General features: G+C 39.8%; 1 protein-coding gene across 11 annotated transcripts in view; it reads right to left on the reverse strand.

The window, feature by feature from the left end:
* EBF1 (EBF transcription factor 1) overlaps nucleotides 1-25,470 on the reverse strand; it is a 390,438-nt gene that overhangs the window by 127,647 nt on the left and 237,321 nt on the right. For all 11 annotated transcript variants that reach the window (XM_019433724.2, XM_019433720.2, XM_019433723.2 and 8 more), the window contains exon 7: nucleotides 15,840-15,921. In XM_019433724.2, the coding sequence (XP_019289269.1) occupies nucleotides 15,840-15,921 (82 nt within the window). The remainder of the gene's footprint in view (nucleotides 1-15,839; nucleotides 15,922-25,470) is intronic.

A 25,470-nucleotide genomic window follows, 5' to 3' on the forward strand; every position in this document is an offset into this window, starting at 1 on the left:
ATCAGACCAAACTTCCTTCCCCCTCCCCCACCCTCACCCCCATTACCACCAACAGCACAATCCCTCCCCAAAAGATCCTTGGTAATGAAGTGTCTTAGATCTGTGTTTCGAAGCCAAAAACAAGCAAACAAAACAAAACAAAACAAGAAAAAGAAATGGTGCCTTTGGCCCAAGATGTAATTCAGGTACCCTGGCCATCTCATAACTGACTCTGAACCCAGTTTGCCAGAAGGGACACAGGCAAAGGTGTTTTCTCAGAGAACTTTGACTAAAACAATGAGAAAAAAATGACCTACACTTCTCCTTATATTAAATGGGGAAGAGGATTAAAACTGAAACCCACAGAGATATGTTTATTCATGCGACCTCTTACAACCAAATATAATAATTGTCTGTAATTGCAGCTTCAGCTCCCACCTCATGCTTTGACATGGGAAACAGCAATCAGCCAGCTCCCGTTTAATCCACCTATTATGTTGACTAATTAACTTTCCTCGACAGTTTATTTCTTCCTCCATTATCAGCCCCTGTCAGCCGCAAGCACCCTGCAGCATAGGGGGGACCTCAGGCTCTTTGATTGATCACCGATAGATTGACATGCAGATTAATTTAATTAGAATCACCTCACTTGAGAAATGAAAGACAAAGGCAAGAGGGCTAATAGATCTGCTCTCATAATGAGGCGAACCTCCAGAGCCGAGGCTGAGGATTTCTGATTTATTTTGCTCAATTCCCCAGTTGCTTGGAAAGACTCTCGCTTTAATTGTTCTTGGTTTTGAGAGGCATTAGCCTCTGAAGAGGTGAAACGCTTTACAAGGATTGGCACACACTGAGGCCCCAGTTTCTGAGGAAGCCTTTTGCCCGACTTCTAGAGTCTGGTGCAACGCCGCTGTTTCCTCCCGTGACTTGAGCAGAGGGCAAGACGCTGGGTCTTGGCCGAAGCCTGCCTGTTGTCTGCCCAGCCTAGCGGAGTGCCCCCCACCCCCACCAACGCCAACCATACTTGAAAGTTCCACTGTTGCCGTCTTTGACCTAAATGCAACTGGGGAAAACATGGCGGAGTCCCCTTCTCGCAGCCTCAAAGACGGCAGTGAAATGCAGGCTGCGAACACGCTGCTCCCAATAGTACCGTGGAGTTGGTTGGACTTGATCTGATTTGCCTTAACCTGGTTATTCGTTTTCGTTCGTTTTTTCTTCCACGCCCTCCCTTCTGTAGACGCTAGGCCCTGCTCCTTAAATCAAGCCCCTAGTGTCGTTCTGACCCGGATGAGGAAGTCAGGAAACAACACACGTGGTCATTCCACCCTGGGGTCTCCCAGGGATGACTGCAGGGCAGGGCTTCTGGGGGTCCTCCCACGAGGCCCTCTGTCAGGGTCCTCTTCTTGACTCCTGGCCAGACCTGGATCTTCCCCTGCTTTTATTTTTTAATTCCATTTTATTAAACTACAAAGTAAACAATTGAGAGTCCATTCCGGGACTCAGGGTTTTGGCCTCAGTAATTGTGAAAACCAAAATTCCAACTAGGGCAAGTCATTCATGGGAGGACTGCGTACACTTGAAGCAGCAGTTTGCAAAGTGGTTTTTCTCTTTCTTCATGATTGACCAACCAGATCTGACACAGCCTGAAGATTATGTGTATGCCTCATCAATTGTAGGGTAGTTTAAAAGAAGGAGGAGGAGAAAGAGAAGAAAGTGGTCCATTCTTTTATTTTCAAAAAGTATTATGTGCCAACGTAGAGTCCATATTATTTAAGGCAAGAGAAACTCACTTTCTTTTTAGTTAGGGAGGTGGGACATTTATAATTATATAACAGAGCTGGGTCTTTCAAAGAATTTTTGATTTACTACGAGACCACAATTGAGTGGTCACTGGAGTCGTTAGCTGAAGAAACTATAAAAGGAATCCCAAACGGTATCTGTTTCCAGTGTCAGGAAATACAGAAAGTTGTTATTCTAGACGTCTGTCTTGAGAGGGGAAAAAAAAAAAAAAGCAATACAATTCACCATGCACCTGTAAGACAAAATGCTACAGGCTTAGGCTTAAAATATTCAGTATCGTTTAAAGATGTTGTCATCTAGTTCTTACATTGAACAAAAATGACAAAAACGGTTACGTTAAAAAAAAAAAAACACAACAACAACCACACTCTATGTGTTTTTTTTTTCTTTGCAAAAGAAGGATCACCAAGACCACTGTGTGACAGAATCATTTCACTGAAGTTTCAATTCAAATTGGAGAAGGATAAAACAGAATCCTCATGCGTTTAATTTCTAGAAAATAAACACCTAATATGTTCCTCAAAAACTCACGACAGTACATTTTAACTTCCCGCTTCCCAAAATAATTTCTCTCATTCCAATTTGTGAATGATTAAGATATCTTTAAATAAAACATAAGCTGAAATTAATCTACAGGATTGTAAATTTTTAAAAAATCTGTGAGATGCAGAGGGGGCACTGAAGTGTCCTTTAAAAACAGGCCCATAGTGGGAAGGAAAGGGCCTTCACAGTTTAACACAAGATTAATGAGGTGCTGACACATTCATGCAGGCAAGGGGACAGACAGGCCTGCCAACTCTTCAACCTTCCCAAATTTTGTCAACAAAACACAGCTTGAATTTGGGACAGGTAAACATGGGAAATGATTTTACATTTGGACTCGACACTTCTCTCTCTAACCCCTTCCTCACTCTCCTACCCAGGGAAAGAAATGAAGGGAATATGAGGAACAGGTATATTTAAATTTTTATGGTATGTGTTATAAATAAGTCTTTACTTTTTAGAATTGTACTTTCCAATACAGTAACTACACATGTAGCTATTTAAATTTAAACTAATTAAGTAAAATTTTAAATTCCATTGTTTCTGAGTCTCCATAGCTACATTTCAAGTGGTTAGTAGCCACATGCAGTAGAGTCTACTATTGGACAGGACAGATATAGACCATTTCCATCGTTGCAGAATGTTCTATTGGGCCATGATCCTGTAGAATGGTTTTGAAATAAATTGTTCCAATTTATTCATGAGGATGTCCGAGTTATGTCTCCTAAAATAGGTATTAGTCTAAGTGGACATGTTTAAGGTTATGTACAAGTATATTTTTATCACTATATTTTTTAGAATTAATTTTCTATTTAGGGCATAGGTTTCTAATATAGCAATCCATAGATGTACTGATGAACACCCAGTGTGTTCCATGGTACCTTCTATTTGGGTCCAGCCCCCCAGGTGAGGGCTCTCAGCATGAGGGGATTAAAAAACAAAAAACAAACAAACAAAAACAAACAAACAAACAGACAAACAAAAACTAAGAGAAATCTGCAGGTACCCATGGACTTTGGAGATTTTACATTAACATTTTGGCTCATCTCAGTGGCTCAGAATCTCCTCTGTTTTATCCAGGAACTAGATATCCCTAAAGGTTGTTATTTTTACAATTTTACCCTCTCAATTTAGAATTGGAAAAAATTCAATACAAAATTTATGATGCTGGACTCCCTATCTTTCCTAGGTGATGTGACTCTGGCCAGGTTAACTTAACCCTAAGCCACAGTGTTCCTGCCTCTCAAGAGGAAAAAATAATAACAGTCCCTGATTCTGTGAGGCTTCCATTATTTAAAGTGGCCAGCATGACTCCTGGCTCCTACTGAGCACTCAAAAAATGTTAGTGGCAGTAGTAGTGTAGTTGTTGCTTTGTTGGTGATACTCCACAAAAAGTTCAAGATAATGTGTTGGGCTGATCATCTGAAGCCTAAAGAAGACCCAGTATAAACTGTTATTTTAAATAAAAGGATACAGAAACTATCTCTAATATGTTCACTGCTTTATCAGTCTAACAATGAAATCGTACAATTTTAAAGACCTTTGTTCCCACAACATATAATTATATCATTTAGGCCTCATGTGAATTGCAATATAATTTTACTGTCTAGAACCCATTGGCATCTTAGCTTATTATATTCTAGGCTTGAAACCAAACAAAATCTTATGGCTTTGAAAATAATCTATAAATTAGACATCAATTCAGTCTAGTTTCATATGAATCAGGGGTTCTCTGGGAGTTTTGTTACTGGTATTTCCTGCTATCATTCTTCAGGCTGCCCCTGTTTTCTGCATATCAGGCAGGAGACCTTGTATGTCCCAACTAAATTATCTAAGATTCGTGAACCATAATCTCTGTCTCATGAGCAGATTTTCAAAAAGACAAAAGCAGCTAAAATCCAGTCATGGGTGGAAGATCACATTAACAAAAGTAGCAGCTCATGGAGAAGAAGGATTTATGACAAAAGCAACCAAAAGAGTTGAAATCTGTATTTTAAAACACTTCCAAAAGAAATATGGAATCAAGAGAAAGATTAGATCACAAAAATATTTTCAATGCTTAAATTTAGAATATTTTAGTAGTAAGTACCTCCCTCCAGAAAGTAACTACTTAAACAATTAATTTTGAATGATTATAAAATTACAATTCTTGGTATTCAAAGCTGATATATGGTAACCCAGTGTAAGGACATTGGTGCTAAAGTTGGTCTGTTACATGGCTTTCTTACCTTTTTGTTTAACTTATTCTATGTTTGCATTAATCGGGACCCCTAATATAAAGCATTATATGCACAGGCTTCAAGTACATGGAATAGAAAGGCATTAAGCAATATTCCATTGGCTAATACTCAGTAATAAAAAGAAACAAAGTATTGACACACCTGGATGAATTTCAAGAGAATTATGCTGAATGAAAAAAGCCAGTACCAAAAGATTACATACTGAATATTACAGACTTATTTCCCCCCACAGCCCCTCAAAATTTACATGTTGAATATCTAATCCTCAGTACCTCAGGATGTGACTGTATTTGGAGACAGGGTCTTTAAAGAAATGATTAAGTTAAAATAAGTCCCTTAGAGTGGGCCCTAATCTCATCTGACTAGCATCCTAAGAAGATGAAATTTGGTCACACAAAGAGACACCAGGGTGTGCTGGCAAAGAGGAAAGACTGTGTGAGAACACAGCAAGAGGGTGACTATCTACAAGCCAAAGACAAAGGTCTTAGAGGAAACCAAACCCACTGACACCTTGATCTTGGACTTCCAGACTCCAGAACTGTGAGAAAATAAATATCCATTTTTAAGCCATGCAGTCTGTGGTATTCTGTTATGGAGGTCATAGAAAACAAATACACTGCATCATTCCATTTACTTAACATAATTCTGAAATGAAAAGGTTTTAGAAATGGAGAGCAGATTAGCGCTTGCCAAGGGTTAGGGACAGAGGGAAGGTAGATGTAGCTACTACAAAAATATAATAGAAAGGACCCTTGTAGTGATGACAATGCCCAATATCTTTACTGTGGTGGTAGATACACAGACCTTACATGAGAAAATTTTACAAAATGAAAAGCATACCCATATGCAAATGACTACAAGTAAAACTAGAGAAATTTGAGTAAGGTGGTGGATTTGTCAATGTTCATATCCTATATGAATATGGTATAGTACTATGTAATGTTGTACTATAGTTTTGCAAAGTATTACTATTGTGGTACTGGGTAAAGGGTACACATGGGATCACTCTGTATTATTTCATACATCTACATGTGAGTCTATAATTATATCAATAAAAATCCAGCTAAATAAAAGGCATCATCAATCAAGATGTCCTTTTATAGGTGAACGGATATGCAAACTGGTAATCCATAGAAAGGAATATTATACAGCAATAAAAAGAAATGAGCTATCAAGTCATGAAAAGACATGGAATTTTAAATACATAGTGCTAAATGAAAGAAGCCAATCTGGAAAGGCTATATACTATATGATTCCAACTACATGACATTCTGGAAAAGGTAAAACTACGGAGATAGTAAAAAGATTAACGGTTGTCAGGGGTTTGGGGGGAGGGAGGGATAAATAGGTGGAGAATAGGGGATTTTTAGGGCAGTGAAACCATTCTACATAATATCATGCATTTGTCCAAACTCATAAAATACATAACATAAAAATCAACAATAGTATAAACCATAAACTTTATACTATGTTACAATAATGTGTCAATATGGCACATCAATTGTAATAAAGTATTAGACTAATGAAAGATATTAATAATAGCAGAAATGGGGGAAACATCGGTTTGCTCATCAGTTAAGTATCCAACTTCAGCTCAGGTCATGGTCTCATAGTTCACAGGTTCAAGCCCCACACTGGGTTCTCTGCTGTCAGCACAGAGCCTGCTTTGGATCCTCTCTCTCTCTCTCTCTCTCTCTCTCTCTCTCTGACCCTTTCCCACTTGAATGCATGTATATGGGCATGCATGTGTGCTTTCTTTCTCTCAAAAATAAATAAATATTAATAACAATAATAGGGGAAATGGGGGAGAAGAATTGAGGGAGTCTTTGGAAACTTACTATACTTTCCCCTCATTTTTCTCTAAAACTAAAACTACTCTGCAAAATGAAGTCTATATCATCAAACTTCTACTCCCAACCCTACACAGCCCACAATCTCTACTCTACCTGCCTGCTGAAACACCCTTTACAGACTCCTCAAAAGACCCAAGGAATCAGCCAATCTAGTAACTTCCAACTAAGAGTTTTCAAAAATAGTAACAGGAACAACACTGCAGAGAGGGAATCCTAAATTCATCCATAGGAAGATAGCATGCTATCAGTAGATAGCATACATTCAGTAATTTTCCTTTGTCAATACAGGATCAAATCATGTGCATGTGGAAACACTGGTTATCTCATGCCCATGAAAGAACTCTGAATTGATGGAGTCACATGGTTTCAAATAATTTTAAAATGGAATGTGATTCTTAATAAATGCCATTAGGATAAAAAAAAAATAGGTTGTCACATGAGATTCATAGGAGAAAATGATAAAAGAAATTCTCAGTAGTTATGACACTGCATATTTGTCCAACATGTCTTTTTAAGGCTTGGAAAACTGACCCCAAGAAGTTTAAAAGCATCCTCAAGTTCTTAAGACAAATTAAGAGCAGAGGCAAACCTGAAGGGAAAGTTTCAGACTCCAGGTCCAGTTCTTACCCACAACAGCCTCTGGACTCTCAATACAAACTCCTGGCCTAAGTCCTTTCTCTCCTGAGTCTGCTGGTATCTTCCAGTATACATCTCTGGGGTCTAAGTGATTGACTACACTTTAAGTATTATATACATAAAAATGGTCTGTGGCAGTTAGGAGGTAGGTCTTCATTAACTTTGTCCTTTAAAATATCCTTGACTGATATGGAATGAGATCATTTCTGAAACCTGCCTGATTGCCAGTTTCTATCTGGTTGAAAGATCCCAAATAACTCATTAAAAATTATAGAGGATGCATGAACCTACAGGATGTAGCAGAGCAGAACTGCAGGAGAATGGGAGTGAGTAACTGAATTAAATCTACTCTTTAAGGCTCAAGGCAAAAATATCTCCTATTTTAACAGTAAGACAAGAGCAGACACTTCTAAATCCTCAGATACTTACATTAAACTAATTTGGACCTTTGGACACTAAACTCAGCTTCTGTCTCCTGAACTGTGACACATGCTCACATAAAAGCTCCTCAGTGACCTGAACCTTGTTCCCCTCTCTGTGGATCAGGATACCTTTGATGACTCTTGATGGTGTCATTGGCATTTAACAGGTGCTCTCCATTTATGTGTTCCCACTGGCTATTTTAAGTAGCAGTGAGCCAAAACATACAGAATTGCCATGTGTGTTCTCTACTAATGACTCTATGACACACGGATGTGAAAATTGGGAGCGAGAAAATAGCATATTAGTCAACAGCTCAGATTCAGGGGTCAGAGAGTCCTGAATGTGAACTGCAACTCTATCACTTACCAGTTTGTAACCTTATATAAGTCACTTAATCATAGGAATAAGTTGTGTGCCTACTATACTCCAGGCATTATTCTGTATACTAGAGAAGGAGCAATGTACGAAGAACTTAGTGCTTATCAGGGACAGAAAGGGGTTTTCCAACGGTAAGTAAACAATAAAAGAAAATTTCTGAATGTGAAAAGTTCCAAGAATAAAATACAATGCGGATGGAACGATACCTAGGTGAGATCTATTTTTGATTGGGTGACTAAGGAAGGCATCTCTGAGGAGGTGATGTTTTAGCTGAAATCTGAGTAAAAGAAGTAGCCAGCTATTCAATGAAGTGGCAGAAGAATTTCCTAGGAAGATGGAATTAGTAAGTGCAAAGATCCTGAGGCAGGAATAAGTTTGGTGTATTCAAGAAAGAGAAAAGAAAGAAAATAAGGAAAGCCAATGTGCTCCAATGCTTGTTTGGAGCAAAGGAAACAAGGGAAAGAGCAGAGGAAAAATAAGTAAGATCATTCATGCAAAACACCTTGTACAGCGTCTCACACATAATAAGAGCTCTGTAAGTTACAACTTAAAAAGCAATAGAATGTAAGGATATCTTTTGTTGGTAAGTCTCAATAAGTATAAGCATCCTCAGAACCAATATCCACTGGCAACACTGATCAAACCAAACACTTTTAAACATCTATCCTTTAATGTATTTTACATTTCTTCAATAGCGACTGTACTTAATGTAGAAATTTATTTCCCCTAAGTGCAGAGCCACCACTCACCAAATCGCATTCATAAGGATTCCTTCTCAGTGATGCATATTTTCTGCCAAGGCCCAGCATAAGGCTCATGCCAAGATACATATTTGCCCAATAAGCTGTAATGGTTTAATATATCAGGTTGAAAATCCACCATTTGTATTTACCATGTTATGTGAATTAATCCTGTATTCTGAAACTATCATTAGAGCTGCTTTCAGTATAATTAATCAGCGTGGTGCATCTTGAAATTATTCTGTATGAAGAGAGTGATTGCAGCTCGGGCCCCTAGCATTCTGTTGGTAAAGAATTTAATTGCGAGATGCGCTATTTGTCAAAACAATATGAAACGGGGTGGGGGACAGTGGGAGAGAAATAAAAAGTATACAAATATTTCCTTCTTTATTTAAGTGCCTTTAAAAACAGACTGAAACTGCAGAGGTAGGGCATGTATTTTAAGAATCCTCTAAGCATACCCTATAATATTTTGATTCAGAGCCTCTCTGGGCTTTTGAATAAATAACAAGGATTCTCCAAAATTTACAGAATCAGAATTCACACATACACATAAAAAAAACAAAAGCAGTGAGTTGCCTTTTACTGTCATTTCCCATGTCATCATTTTTAAAAGAACACATTTTTGGTAGGAATTCGGGATGAGTAACCTGGTGGTTTCTCCTGGTGGTTTCCCATCCCCCACACAAATGACTAATGAGTGAAAGAAGATTGTTTGTCTCCTCCAATAAACATGAAATAAACATGAATTTAGAGCTTGCTGTTCTCTCTGCTCAGAAAATTCTTCTGGCTCTTCTCAAGATGATTTGTTCTTATCTGTTAGCTCTGGTCTTAAATGTCACTTCCTCACAAGTTTTCCCTGGTCGCCCACTTTAAATTAAGTTCCTATCCCCTATCCCACATGTATTCTCTTTCATAGTATTAATACTCTTTAGAGCAATAGTGAAAATTTTTAACGATTTGTAATTATTCATCTGTAAACATTGCAGCAGCCAATGGTAACTGTTACCCACACATCCATTTCCTCTCTTCCTTGGGCTGTACAAGTAGATACTTGCAGGTCTCTCTGTGGTTATATATGGTCGTGTGACAGACTTCTAGCCCATAGAATATGGGCAGATGTGACAAGGGTCATTTTTAAGACCAGGTTTTAAGAAGTCCATGAGCCCCCTCCATATACTCTTTACCCTTAAGCTGGATGGATGGAGACAGTGAAGTTCTAGAGGATAGTGGAGACACAAAACAAAAAGAGCCCCAGTCCCCAAATCGCTTCATGTACAAGATCTGTCCACTGACCAAGAACACCTGCCTTGTACCGCTATATGAGCAAGAAATAACCTGTTGTGTATGAGCCATTATATTCTTTGTTCTATTTATTATAGCAGCTAGGATCATCCTAACTAATAGACCCCAGCTAGAATATGATCTTCATTAGGACAAACACCCCGTCTTTCTTGTTCATCATGATATACTCACCATTTACCACATCAATAAATACTACTGAGTGCATGCATGCATGAAGGAAGGAATATGTCTTAAATTTATGTTCATATATAGTCACAGATCTAACATCTATACATGAATATAGATTTTTAGCCTATGGAAAATTTTTGTTGAAGAGATAAGATGAATTTGGAAATGATACCAGTCCCTAGGTATTATGGCATCTACTGTGATGACAGCTTGTACCCAATTCTTGTCCCTTTCCTCACCATCCTCATGCTGCCAGCCCCAACAAGGAAAGCTATTGATAAGGACTTAAATCTTAACCCGGAATTGTCTAGCTCCTGTCAGTTAGAAACCAGACCCATGACATGGTTTTAACACCGTCCTTTGACATTAGCATCTTTTTAGTGTCAAGATGAAGAAACAGGCTCTTTAGTCACAGTGAATTTCTCCCTGTCATGAGCTGTTTCCATCCTAACCTACCTCCACCTTTTCCCTTCCTCCCTACTTCTTCACACCCACCAGAACTGAATGAAGCCTATATCCACTGTTGTATTAAAGCAAGTTTGTTACCCAAACCACAGCCTGGGCATTTCAAAAGAAAACACCCATTGTAAATTAAGAAGAATAAAGAAAAAAATATTGTACCAGATTTTCTACAAGGTTTATTCCATAATGCCTTAAAGTATGAACACAGCTGAGCTCTGCAGAAAGTGATTAATTTCTTGAAAACGCTAAGGTCACACTAATTGACATGACCTGTGTAATTAAGTAGTCTCTGTTTACACACCAGAAGCTCAGCCGCTGTGAGGCTGAGTTTGCTTGACAGAATGTCTTTACATGTCAAGAGATCAACAACCTTTCTTATGTCCTCCTCAGTCACCTACACAGGCCCCTGATTGCTGTTCAGAGGAGACATGCTCTGGCATGGCTGTATGAAGATCAGGCTGGCCTGGTGAGCATACAAAATGAGATGAGAGGAAAGTGGCATCCATGACTGTTGGAGAGAGCCTATTTAACAGTCAGAAGAGCACGTTTTTCCATCAGATGTCTCTAGGTCTAAGGTTTTCAATAACTTAGAACTGGGAAAAGCCACATTGATATGTCAAGGGTAGACCAGAGTTTTCTCCTGCCAAAAAGACACTTTCTCATCCCTTCTCAGAGGCAACAATAACATAAAATCAACTTTCTAATGGTACACTATGAGAGAAATGATGGAAATTATACATCTTATTCACAGGCAACATTCAACCAGTATCTCTATGACACATCTCTGTCAGCCAGGATAGCTGCAGGGAAGACTGATCTTTCCCCCTCTTGGTTCAGTCCTAAGATTTGGGAACTGCAGTATGATTTTGTCACAGAGTACTCTGAGATATCTGGAGCCACTTTACTCATGTTCCATCTAGGTGATGGGTCTTTTTGGCTCTGGAGAAGTGGCCCACACCTCCCTAGGTTAGGTGAAGCTCAAGCAATCTTCTGAGTAGTAGCTTCTTTTTCTAAAGCTCATACAAATAAAAATTGGCCAACACTGTAGCTCTGTTCAGAAACAATGTTCAAGTTCTTCTCCTTTCATGCAACTCCACTCTCTGCCTGATGAACTTTGGTGGTATTCCAATATTCTTCATGCAGATGGTATCTTTAGGCCTATTATAAGACAAGCAGCTGGCTTTCCTGAGATTCCAGCATACATTCATGGGTAGCACTATGGCTCTTCGATGTTGAGAGACTTCCTTATTTTCTCTGCAATAGGGGTCTTCCTATAGATACTGGACAAGTTCTTTACTGCTCTACAACATTAGATAACATCTGAGTCAGAATGATGAGTTAAGTCACTGCCTCCTTCCTACTTAGTAAATGTGTGCTTTTGAACAAGTTTCTTAACCCCTCTAAGCCTCAGTTCCTCATTCCTAAAATTACATTTCATAAATATAATATTGGCACATTCCTAACAGGGATATTGTGAAGATAAAATGAAAACTTATATAAAATACTTAACACAATACTTCTCATATAATAAATTAGTTTTATCATCATCATCATCATCATCATCATGGCCAATGTCCATAGATGTACATCAAGGTACACATTTGGGCATGTATATTTATACACACATATATGGAACACACTGAATGTTGACAGAAATATAAACAGTCATTTCCCCGGCATTTAATGTAATCAGAAGTAAACCAAGATAGGGAACATAAGAAGAAAAGCCAGCTTGTGGTGAAAACACAAAAAAAGAAAAGAAAGATGATGACAATGGAGTTTGGGGCCCACTGGGTGAAAGCTCCTAGAAGTATCCAATAGGCAGCTGGACTTGTAGGTTTGGATCTAGATGTCAGGTCTCAGGGCGCCTGACTTAACAGTTCTGAGTGCCTGACTAGTGGTTAAGTTGCTGAGAATGGAGAAGATACTCAAGAGAGCCTACAAAGTGAGAAAAGATCTGGACCTCTAAAGAAAACTTAGGGAAGAGCAACATTTACGGGAGAGGAAATAAAGAGCATCCCTTTGTAAAGGGCTGAGAATGAGTGAATGTTGTTGTGTGGAATCCGAGGAAAAGATGGGTTCAAGAAGGATGGAATGGCTACAAGCACGAAATGATGCAGAGAACACAGGAGGAAATAAACATGAAAGAAACAACCCAGGGGAAAAACTAGAAAGGTTCAGTAGGGCTATTTGAGGTGTTACTTTAATTTTATTGAGGCAATTTCTCCATTCTCTAATTGCATAAACACTCATGTGCCAACATGTGTAAGACCACATGCTAATTGTGGAAAAATTATAATTAATGAGACATGTAAACATACACAGACACAAAACAAAATGAGTCAGTGTTCGTTCTGCCACAAGCTCCCTCTATCCTCTCCCAGGAAGTGACGAGTGGGTGATGGGAACAAAGCAGGTTAAATCTGAGATCCAGTAAGGAATTTGTCCTTGCTGATGGGAAGAGCTTTTCTTCAATGCAAAAATTAACTCTGTGGTGGTCAAGGTTGCTGCCCATATTTAGAGGAGTCTACCTACTTGAGGACAGTTGGAGACTCACAGGGAAGAGCGTATGTATTTGAAGGACAGTATGGACCTTGTGTCAGGCAGCTCTCATGCCTTGTAACAGAGAGCACTCATTGGGATGGTCGCACTGTCACCAGGAAGAGTCTGTCAGAAGTCATCAGGTACAGAACTGAACCAATGAATCTCAACTAGGAGATTCACTGACAGAGAACACTGACAAATGTCTGGAGACATCTGGGGTTGCTATGACTGGGCTAGGGCATGAAAGAGTTTCTATGGATAGAGGCAAGTAACAAACTGTTAAACATCCTACAATGTGCAGGACAAACCTCCCCTCCCCCATAACTGCATAAGGATTATGCAGTCTAAAATGTCAATTGTGCCTAGGTTGAGAAACCCTGTACTGAAATAATGTTCCAGTTTTAGTTTATCACAAGTACTTTCTCTAAAAGCTTACATTTACATTTTATCATTTGCAAATTAGTTATGCATACAAAACGTTTTTACTCATATGTTGTAAAATAAGCAGAATGATAATTTTTACTCCATTTTAGAGTTGAGGAAACTGAAGCTTTCCAGAAATTCAGTTCATGCCCCCTCATCTCAGTAGCCCTTCTACTAAGTGAAGAACAACTATTTTATCTGCAAAAATAAAGCTTTCTAGACTCTATAAAAAATAACAGACTGAGTTGGTTTCTCATCCCACATAAGAGCTACATCTTATAATTTAAGACCTTTAGACATTTTACTAGCCGGTCCTATGAGGGAAAACAAAGCCTCAGAAGTCTTATATAATACTCTTAGGTCCCCAATGTCACTAAAGTCTACCTTTAACTCTGCTGCCCTGAGAAGCACAAGAAAGTTGATCCTGATATTCGTAAGTCATGACACGTGTCTATTAGACATGTTTATTAAACATGAATTGGTTTGTGCCTGGATATGCCTTGCTATGATATAACCCAGGCTCGGTCAAGGGAGATAGATATATGGCTCATCTTGGGGCCAAAGCAAGCTGCAAAACAGTTTATAATGAAACCCAATCTCATGTTTCAAGACACTGAGCAATATACACCTAGTGACATCACATGTTTTGTTTACCAGCAAAGCTAATCCCACTCTACACAAAAAAAAAATCATGTGTGGGAAGCAAAGCACCCAAGTCTACCCACTTGGGGTCAGCAACTAGCCAAAAGAAACATTTTCCAGGAAACTAGGAATCCAGGCATTCTCTTCCTCAGATCTCTCAGGACAAAAGGTGGCAAGGCCAAAATGATTTTACAAAAATTCTTCAGAATCTTGGGAGAGAATGTCTTCTTTCTACCAAATTTGTCTTATTAGTCTCTTTCATGAGACTAATAAGTCTCACCTCTCAAAAAAAATCATCTTGGAGACAAAGAGATCTTGACATCTAAAAATCAATGCTTGGAGCACCTAGGTGGCTCAGTTGGTGCTGGACTCTTGATTTTGGCTCAGGTCATGATCTCATGGTTTGTGGGTTCAAACTCAGTATTGTACTGTCAGTGTGGAGCCTGCTTGGGATTCTCTCTCTCTCTCTCTCTCTCTCTCTCTCTGCCCCACCCTGCTTGTGTTCATTCTCTCTCTCTCTCTCAAAATAAATAAGTTAAAAAAATTTTTTTAATAAAATAAAATAATGAAAATCAATGCTCAGAATCATCCCATCCCTTTCTCCCATGTGCGAATGTACAGCTAAAATTCTTCAAGATCCTCTCAGAGATCATGCACGTCAATCTACACTTCATGCTGACGAACTATACCCAAGAATATACTTTAAACACCATGCTGTTTTCACTGAAAGACCATATGGACATATATATCATTACATCACTCTGATAGGAAAACTAACACTGATCATGCAAAGATTTAGCCATAAAATGAGATGGAAGGCAACACAAGTCTAGAACCTTGCTCCTTAAAGTGTGGTCCATGGCATTAGCATCACTTGGGAGCTTGTTAGAAATTTAGAGTTTCAAGCCCACCTGAGACCTCATTAGCAGTTTAACAAGATCCCCAGGGCATTCTTGACACTTCTGAGTTTGAGAAGCACCACTATCTAGAACTTAGCAACCTTTCCTAAAACCCAACTACCATTTTGTGTCTTCGAAATTAACACTTTACTTTCACATCTTCTTCCATCAGTAAGTGTATAATTATATGAGGTGAACATACCACCCACATATGGTGGCAGATCTGACTGCTGCTTGAGGACCTTCACACATGCTGTAGAAGGACATTGCTGACACAGAACTGAGTGTCACCCATATCACTCTAGATGTGCCCACCTGCATCAGGGTCCATTTTTAATGGACACTTACTGCTGACAATTTCCAGGATTGGAAGAGGAGTACAAAGAGAAAGAAAAGAAGAAGAGGGCATAATTCTAAAACAGAACAAAGATCTTATTTAAGAGTTTTCTACTTGTAAAACTTTAGAAAGAATGCATCATTTCTATGTACTTCACTTACCCGGAAGTGGTTGAAGCCTAAGAGTCCATTCAGGAAGCCAAACTAAGCTCAAAGGACATCACTGTCTCAAACAGTGAACGCAGGTGGTTTGGTCCCAATTCTTCCTTCATAAAAACAACTCCAAGAACACAGAGACCTGGGGGACCAGGAGCCTCACCTGCTTTTTACGTCTGGGGAAATAACTAGACTCTATATCTTCTTCTGCCTAAGACTTTTTTTTTTTTTTTTTTTTTTTTTTTTTTTTTTTTTACCCTCTCCTTATACTCATGCCATTATTGAAATTTAAGAAAGACAAGACAAACCCACCTGGAATCTCCGCATGTCACGTGGATTTCCTGCATTCTTTAGGCAATTTTGGTTACATTTGAGGAAAAATTTCAAGAAGAACCTGTGGAGAAACAAATTATCATGGTTAGCATTTCAGTCCTGACACGGAAGGGGGGAGAAAAAGTAGTAAGCCGCGTCTGGGTTGTGCATTCTATTCTCCGCAGATTTTCTGAAATATTTAGAATGGTGTTAGAGTCACTATTTTGTTTAAAACTTTAGCCTTTGTTTTGTACCCAAGCTGGACTTGTTCTGTGAAAGAAACGTTTTTAGTGCTGCCAACAGATCTCACAAAAGAATTAAGCCCCCAAGGAAGTATTTTTACTCAGACAGAGGGAAAGTCTTCACCGTAATTTAAGGTAGGTTCCAATTGGGTGTAATTGCCTGAGAATTACTCATGGTCCCCAACAACATGTAATTTAAGCCCCGTAAATTAACAGATGATGAACCAGCAAAATGTATGCTGGATGAATATGAGGACATGGTAAACACTTTTTATTTCAGCATCTCCAAATAAAATCGTCTAATTAGTAGTACCCACGAGAAGTAGATAAGATTCACGTACTGACTGAAGTCCTTTGACTTCTCAAGTATTTCCTATATGTTTTTCTTATACTGCCTACTATAGACAAAAGCTATTTTGCGAATGAATCAGAACCTCACTGCCACCTTGGTCCCTGAGTTGGTTCTAGGGTGAGATTCATGGGTTTTACTTGCTAGGGTGACCAAAAGTCCCAATTTCCCAGGAACAATCCCAGTTTACACCAGCTATATTACTGTAAATATTATGGCACCCACGTTAACTCTCAAAAGTGTCCTGTTATGGATGATAAATTAGATGGTGACCTTATCACTTATTTCTTTCATTGTAGTTGTTAAAGTCCATTACACAAAGACAGCAGGAATCAAAGATGTACTATTAGGAGATTAATGCTGGCAATCTATATGTTCTTCATTTGCTCATGTTTGGGGAAAGAAGCATTTTAAAAGCCACCCTAAGTTCTCCATTCCCTTTTACTTTTAGGCCTACAGATTTCAGGCCAAAATATGTCCCCCAAACACCAGAATGCATTAAAATGCCAGTCAGTTAAATTTTTCCGGCATGTTCTTTTCTTCACCTTTCTCCCACTTCAAGTCACCTTTTCCCACACTGGAGTACAAAATTCCCACCTCAATGCACACAGTCTGTGAAGAACTATCAACCCATGATGCCTCAGTCTGAATTTAGCTCTGAGCACAAAGTCTATTAACCAAATAACACAGGGGTCCTCAGTAAGGAGAACATAGCACAAAGTCACACGAGGTTTAACTGGTTTCTGACTACTGAACTGAGAGAGGTCCTAGAAGAATCTCTCTCCTCCCCGGTTTCTTAGAATCTGGCAACAGAAGAATATGGTGTGGGAGTAACTCTGAAAAGTGACGATAACTTTGTCAACTAAAAGAACATTTTAAAATACAAACACTTTCCTGAAACGACGCTTTCAACATCATGCACCATTCAACCACCCATCAATAAAAGGAAACCTCTGAATAATCATTTGCCCCTACTTCCAGGTTCTCTCCATAGAGGCCAAAGTTTATCAACACTTCACACAAGATAAATGACTCGTGGAACACCGCTGAAGTCCAAACGTGTAAAATGGAATTGGGCTCTGGCACCCCTTCCCCAGTACAAAGAACAGCACAGTCATTCCCGCCAGCAGTCAGCTGGTCCTACTCAAGTCCCCTTTCAATAGGGCAGACTTGGAAAGAGAAAGACGTTTGAGGGAGTGGTCATAACCCCAAGTGCCTCAGCATTGTCCTTTCCTCTGAGCTCTCAGAAGGCAAGAGCTGGGTGGCCCTGTGATCACACATGGCTTTCAGAAGCTGAAATGGTGAAGCTCAGGGAGAGAGAGAGTCGGCCATCTTGCTGGGGTTTAAGCCAAAGGCACCTGAAATGTAAAAACTGGCTGCCTCTTTCAAGCACAGCTGGTTGGAAGGGCATATTTAAAAGCCACGCCAAGCCTCAGGGGAGGACTGATTGCCACGAAACTGACAGTGAGAAACAGTGTGGTACAGAGGAAAAGCCACAGCCTTTAGAAATACCCAGAATGGGGTTCACGTCCCAACTTTGACAGGTACTGACTGCTTGTGTGATTTTGGATAAGTAGGTGAACTTCTCTGCTCCACACTTCCTTTATCTATAAATTGGGTATAAGGACAGTCCCTACCTTATAAGGCAATTGTAAAAATGAACCGTGATAATGCCTGACACATGGTAAGCATGGTGATGGGGCCAGTAATAATAATGGCTCCCATGAATTAGGTGCTTAACTTATGTTCAGCAAGGTGCTGAGAACTGCAAATACATTTTGCCCATTCAATCCCCCTAAATAACCTCTGCTATCAATCCCATTTTATGGATGAACACATTGAGGTTCAGAGAAGTTGAATAACTTATCGTAAGGTTAGCGAGTCTGGAACTCAAATTTGGACAGAGCCTGTGTCCTTAACCATTATGCTTATAGTAGTTTTAGTAATAACAGGAGTAGTGAAGTACTGATATTAGTGCTAATTATACCATCAACAGTAATTGCACCACAATGGCATTTGTGCCAATAAGCGTACAAATAAGAATAAGTATTGGTATTATTATTTCCATACCAGTAGCATAAATATTGTGGAGGGAGACATCACCGCCATTCTCCCTCCAGTGCCCCCCACCCCTGATTCCCCAGGGCTGATAATATTGCCGCGGGTGTGTGTTTAAGACATTTGAGCCCAGACCGACAGCCAGATTCAGGTTGTGTTAGAAGAAGCTGTCAGCACACCCTCTGGCATCTTCAAGTCAGACAACTGCTAGCCACCATGAGGGGGGCCATCTGGTGCCAAAATGGATTTTGAAAGGCAGGCAAACAGGACGCTAGCTCTGCCAGAGAGAAACAGAATCAAGGGAGCAGGGGATCTTCTGCCTTAACGATGAGCAGGGGCGAGGTGCCTGTCAGCAGCCCGTCGTTAGCACAAAAGCTATGCCGGGCACACACCGGATCCCTGTTACCCTAAGCTGCCCTGTCACCTGGCATGCTGCCAGAATCTCCTGCCCGCCCTCTCCACAGTGGATCGCTTGCTGAAATTGAAGGCTTGGCCATCTGTCGCAGGGAAGAGACGGCATCAACGGGTGCCTGGGGCCTCACACAAGCCCTTATGTGGCAAAGACGCTCTGAAGGGCCTGTTCTTTTGGGGAAAGCCAGCCTTACCCCATGGGGAGCCTCAGGAATTCTTTCAAAGTTTCCCCTAAGTACATGCCAAATGCCTGACCCTTTCGGATCGCACTTCCTTAAAGGAACTGAGAGGACTTAGAAGTAGGAGTTAAAAATATCCCCACTGAGGGACAGAGTTAGATGTAGCACACACATTTTGGGGATGATTTATCAGGCTGTTTTTAAGGCATTTGTAAACGGGGGACGCATGCATGTCTGCTGGCCTATGGAGAAGATCTCAGATTCTCAGGGGGCTTTTAACAAAGAGGAGGTTATTGTAACTCAAAACCTCACTTTTGTCTCATGAATTACCACATTTTGTGTGGCGGATATGTTTGATAAAGTGTTGTCAGGAGAAAGAGTGTGACAGCCTTATCCCAACCGTGGGAAATGAACTAGAGACAGGGCAAAGCCCCTATTGACCCTGTAGAGTTCCAAGGAGTTCCAGAAACTCCAGGAAACAGCCCAATCAGAACTAAACTCCAGTCTTTTTTTTTGGGGGGGGGGGGGGGATGGAGAGGGTGGGGCAAAAAACCCAACACCTTTCTGGTAACTTTCAATATGAATAATATCATCTTATGTTCATACAGTGTATTATGTGATTCAAAGCACTTACATCTCTATAATCTCACTAAATCCTCATAGAAGTCCTATAAATTAAGCATGCCAGGAATCATCAACCTATTTAAAAGGAAGAAAACTAAGACTCAACAAAATTAAGATATTTATCTACAGTCAAAACTAAACTCATAACCTATATTGGTCAAAAGACTCCTTATGGTATATGTTTGTTTCCATGAATTGCAAGACTTTCTAAGTGACCTTAGCCATCACTTATTTGAACTGTTTCATTGCACATATGAAAACATTGAGAGATCAGAAGACGTGAGAATAGCCACACAGTTATAATAGTTACAACAGCTGGAACTACAACCCACGTGTTCTGACTTCTAGTTGTATGATTTTTTTCAAGATAATGTAGCTTTTCAAAAGCCAACCCAATAAGAGCTCAACAGTTGAGCCATTGAGCTTTTTAGAATACTAAAAATTAGGAAAGTGGTGGTCATAAAACCAAAAGTGACAGCCTATTAAAAGTTGTGTTTAGGTTCCTCAGTCAGGCTAATGTACAACATTAGCTCATCACTGAACATTCACTGAACCGAACGCACACATTTGTAGAACAAAATTGCTTATTCAATGGTTTACTTGTGTCACATTTTACCAACCAATAGATAGTACACTGGGAATTCTTCTATGTGACTAGCAGAGTACTGGATACCAAAGATACCTCTAGGCTCCCCCAAAAGGAAAATTCTTTGACATAGCCAACATGTTTTGATCCATCTATATGAGGATGTAAAATAACAACAATAATAAAAACCATCTCTGTATACCCAGAACATGACACAAGACTCAGAACTCAGTGGGTTTTTAGTAAATCTGTTCACCTAAACAGAATCCAGGACTCCCAAGGGATAGAAATGAGAACATTCTACAATAAAGACAACAGTAGAGAATTTTGGACAAGAACTTGGGTTGGAGATAAGATCCCCATGGGTAAATTTCTGCAGTGGCCTTACAAAAACATGAAAATAACAGTACTTCTCTCCAGGACCACTGTGTGGCTTTTGTCATAATCCTAACTTTACTGTTTAATTAATTGTGTGACTTTAGAGAAATTACTTAACTTCCCTGTACCTTAAATTTCTCATCTGTAAAATGTGGGAAATAACAGAACCTGCTTTAGAGGGTTATTGAGAATAAAATGAGTAACGTATGTGAAATGTTTAAATAGTACCTGGCATAGAAAAAGAGATAATTATTTTCATCATCATTTATTTATGGCAACTGCTCACTGCCTAGCACTAAGAATGTTCAGATTTTCAGGTACAAAAAGTATTCTTCTGTCTTTGAATGTTAAGGTTAAGAAAAGAAGCAAAGACCTATGTAACTGACGAGAACTACAGATTTCATTGAATGACCTACAAAAAGAAAAAAGAAGAAACCAAGGAGAGACAATAATGACTAGAGCAGTTTTACCCAAAGGCCAAGACACATAAAGGAGAGAGGTAGCAGCTTAAATCATGGAGGACTCCAGCTAGTCAGAACTGAAGGGCACACACAGTAAAACCGACCATTAGGCAACAGCTTGTACATCATTAAATATTATGCAAAGCATTGCAATAGATCTAGGGTGAGCAGGTTGACTTTTTACCTCCTCCACCCAAATTCTGAAAAATCACGTTTGGATGTTTTCAGCTGCTGTCATAATGTCTAGGCTGGAAAAGACAAGCATCAAGGCACACCTAAACCAAGACATAAAACCCCCATTTGCAGTCTTAAGGCTCCCCAAAAGTTCCTCTGACTTATGCCCACAGATGGTTATGTGGCAGATGATCCTTGCCAAAGAGATTCAGGACACGGAGACTCACTCTCCCCCAATGCAGGAAACAGCTGTGTGGAAACAACTGTGGGGCCCCTTCTGTGTGAAGTTCAAGTTGCTCGCACACACGCTAACTGGAGGGTAGAGAGGGAAATGCCTCACGAATCAAAGGGCCTTTTTGGAGAAGTCCTTTCCTTAGACTGCCCCATCATCTCTGCTTTGACACCGAAGCATAGAACTGCCTGCCTCCATGATCAAATCTACTGCCCAGACATACCCAAGGAAGACTTTCCAGGAGTACGAGTATTCTCCCAAATTGAAAATGTTTAACCAGAAGGCAACTATCCCTACCCAGACCTCTCAAGTTGCCAGGGGCTGTTTCAGAAACGCCATCACTGTCCCATCGTCATCATCCGTGAAGAGGTAAACAAGACTCCCATGGCCACAGCCATGAAAAATAGGTCTCCCTTGAAAACAGAGGAGCCAAAACAGCTAGAAAGAAAAACCTCTACTTTCAATGCCAACACTTCTGGGTTCCTGGTACACAGAAGAAGTTGTAGAGTACAGTTCATCCATGTGAAAATATGATACCCATAAGTCTGCCAAAATCCCAAGGATGCCACAAGGGCAGACTGAGGAGGCCAAACCTGTGTAAGGGCAAAGGTCTCTCACCACCAGGCTGACCACTTTTCCTTTTCTGATATTAAAATGCACTAGTGAGAGAGTATCTGCCTTGACTCAAACCCCTGCAGTTCTGTTTGAGAGCAAGGAAGGAAGAAAGAAACAAGAACCTGAGGGGATTCTTTGCAGACGAAGCAAATTCTCTTCTCTGTCCCCACAGTGGAAGGTGGAATGGTACCAAGTTGTGGCACTATATTGGGGATCCCTGGGGGAGAGCATGTGGCTGCCCGTATTACTGGCTACTGACTTCAAGGAGTTTACTTTTTCCTTTGGCCAAGATCCCTCAGATCTTGGGCATTTCTGGAAAGTATTCTCAGCCTGAAAGGATGAACATGATCAACTTGAGAAGCATTTGTTACCTCAGAGTTTGGCCTTGATGAAAGGACATAATTAGTGGCAAGAATTTATAAATAAATAAATAAATAAATAAATAAATAAATAAATAAATGTAAGGTATTGGGATAGAATAGCAGCAGATGAAAGAATTTAAAAATAGCTTTAAGGGGGCACCTGGGTGGTTCAGTCAGTTGAGTGTTCAACTTCAGCTCAGGTCATGATCTCACAGTCCGTGAGTTGAGCGCCATGTGGGGCTCTGTGCTGACAGCTCAGAGACTGGAGCCTGCTTCTGATTCTGTATCTCCTTCTCTCTCTGCCCCTCCCCCAGTTTCTCTCTCTCTCTCTCTCTGTCTCTCTTTCTCAAAAACAAACAAACATTTAAAAAATAAATAAGTAAATAAATAAAAATAGCTTTAAGAAAAAGCATTCATTACACATAGATCTCCTATGCTAGAAGTCAAGTCTGAAAGCTAGGAAAAAGGATCAAGACAGTGAAAAGGGAAAGAGGGGGACAAATAACCAATGACCAATCTGGAAAGAATAAATTGAAACTTTTTAGAAATGACACAGAGAAGGGAAGCGAGAGCAAGGATGCTGCAGTTTAACGCCAACTACAAGGTTTGACTGGAAATTAAGTGAGAAAGTATGACATATCCAACAAGTTATAAGCTTGTGTGTTGTAGAGAAGGTGTTCATCTTCAGGGATCCTCTTTTACAAAGATTACTCAAGTGCCAAGTGTTTCTCGCCAAAAGTGCATTAAGGTACAAACACTGGCCCTTGGCAGGAATGAGGTAGATAACAAACTCAAGTGTATGTTTGTCTTTCTCAGGGCTCGGGACAGACTGAAGACATATCTGTCTTAAACCATTTTCATTACAAGGAACATGATCTTCAAGGAATCACCCAGCACAGAACTCCTGCAGACCAGGGGATAAGACTTGAGACATTCATCAGGTCTTGGAATCCTGGGTCCCTAGTGAGACTCCCTCTCCAGGTCAGAAAAGAGGCAAATGCGACTAGCAACGTTGCTTCAATAACAATGTCCCGCTCCAGAAAGCCACGCATAAAAAATGAGATAGGAGGGGCGCCTGGGTGGCTCAGTCGGTTGAGCGTCCGACTTCGGCTCAGGTCATGATCTCGCGGTCCGTGAGTTCAAGCCCCGCGTTGGGCTCTGTGCTGACAGCTCGGAGCCTGGAGCCTGTTTCAGATTCTGTGTCTCCCTCTCTCTCTGACCCTCCCTGTTCATGCTCTGTCTCTCTCTGTCTCAAAAATAAATAAATGTTAAAAAAAAATTAAAAAAAAATGAGATAGGAGGAGCCTCAATGCCTCCACTTAGTAGTTATTATAGCAAATACATGAATATACCATGTGGAGGTGTGGAGGCCCTGTTCTGAGTGCTTTAAATGTATTAATTCATTTACTCTTCACAACAACCCTATGAAGTACTATCGCTATTCTCATCTCAATGATACTGAGATAAAATACTTAGGTAATTTGCCCAAGGTTTCTTATCTAGTAAGTGGTACAGCTGGGATTTGAATGCAGGCAGTTTGGGTTTGAAGCCCACATCCACTAAACTACAGTCCTTCATATGTTATATATATTTTTTATTATATGGCAGTACACATCACTGACTATGTCTGACTATACTCTTACTACCATTTTCAGATTCATTCAAAATTAGAGATAAAGCCAACATAAAAATTTCTGGTATTGTCACTAGAATATTCCCAATTATAAATTTTAATTTGTTTCAATTTTGCCCATGACCACTCTTGCCTATTTCAAATGGATTTTAACTATAATGAAGGCCTACTCAGTGGGTGGGTCTGGTAATAGAGCCAAACCAAATTTGGAGAATGATGGCCAAAGCGAAACCAATATAATCTGGGTCTCTTGGGAGGAGTCAATGAACACCATTTCAAGGGTTTATTCATACATTATGTAGCTACCAGTCCCACTAGTCACTATCTTTGAATGTCTTTTTTGCAGACAGAAAGCCACAGGTTGAAAATCAAAGGCTTTTAATACCCCTCTGTTTAACACCCCTGTGTTTAAAATTTTAAAGCAGATTCATTTAGAATCTGATGTTAGAATTTCACTTTTCCTCCCGAGTCCTCAAAAGGTTTCGATATTAATTTCCCTTGTGAAGGTGACAGATGTCAGAGAGAGATCAAAAAGTTCAAATCCAGAGTAACTGATGCATATGGGTTTTCTGGACACTCAACTCACTTTTTCTTCGAGATGTTATGAAGTATAAACATTCAGTACCATTCACTTACTCAACTGACAAATATTCCTCAAAAGCCTAACATGTACAATTATTCTCCTTTAATACCAATTGTATTAAGATCATAATTACTTTGGTTCAAGTTTTCCTCCAAAAGAAAAATAAAAGAGAAGGAAAGCACTTAAAATCAAACTTCCAGGAAAACTTCTTGACTCTTATGACAATAGGGTATTTGAATATTTGCCAAGAAAGGTCGAATAGCCATGGATCAGGGAATCTTTCAAAGTTCCCACAGATGTCCACATTCTACCTTTCCAGACACATTGGCCCTCCAACATTCTTTGCTTCAGTCACATTGAGTTACACCCTGTGCCCTGAACATAAAGTTTCCTTCCTGCCTTCACCATAGGCTGCATTCCTGGGCCTGAAATGCCTTCCCTAATTTCAATACCATCTCAGCTTCCCATAATTCTACTTTTCCTTACAGAAGCAGCTTAAATGCCCTGAGCCCATGAAACCTTCCCAAATACCCCAGCTGGAATTAACCACTTCCTCCAACATTCTGTTACAGTTCTTGTCACAATTGGTCTTCACGTATTGTATTCCAGGTACTTAAGTAATCATGTGCTTCTCCATAACACTGCAGACACTTTTAGAGTGCCATTCTATTTTCCACAGCACCTAGTATGGCTGCATAATAGAAAACAGAAAATGCATATCTGACTTAAATTGACTGTAAATAT

This window comes from Panthera pardus, unplaced genomic scaffold (genome assembly GCF_024362965.1).
Source record: "Panthera pardus isolate Hobbes unplaced genomic scaffold, ASM2436296v1 HiC_scaffold_2, whole genome shotgun sequence".
NCBI lineage: Eukaryota > Metazoa > Chordata > Mammalia > Carnivora > Felidae > Panthera > Panthera pardus.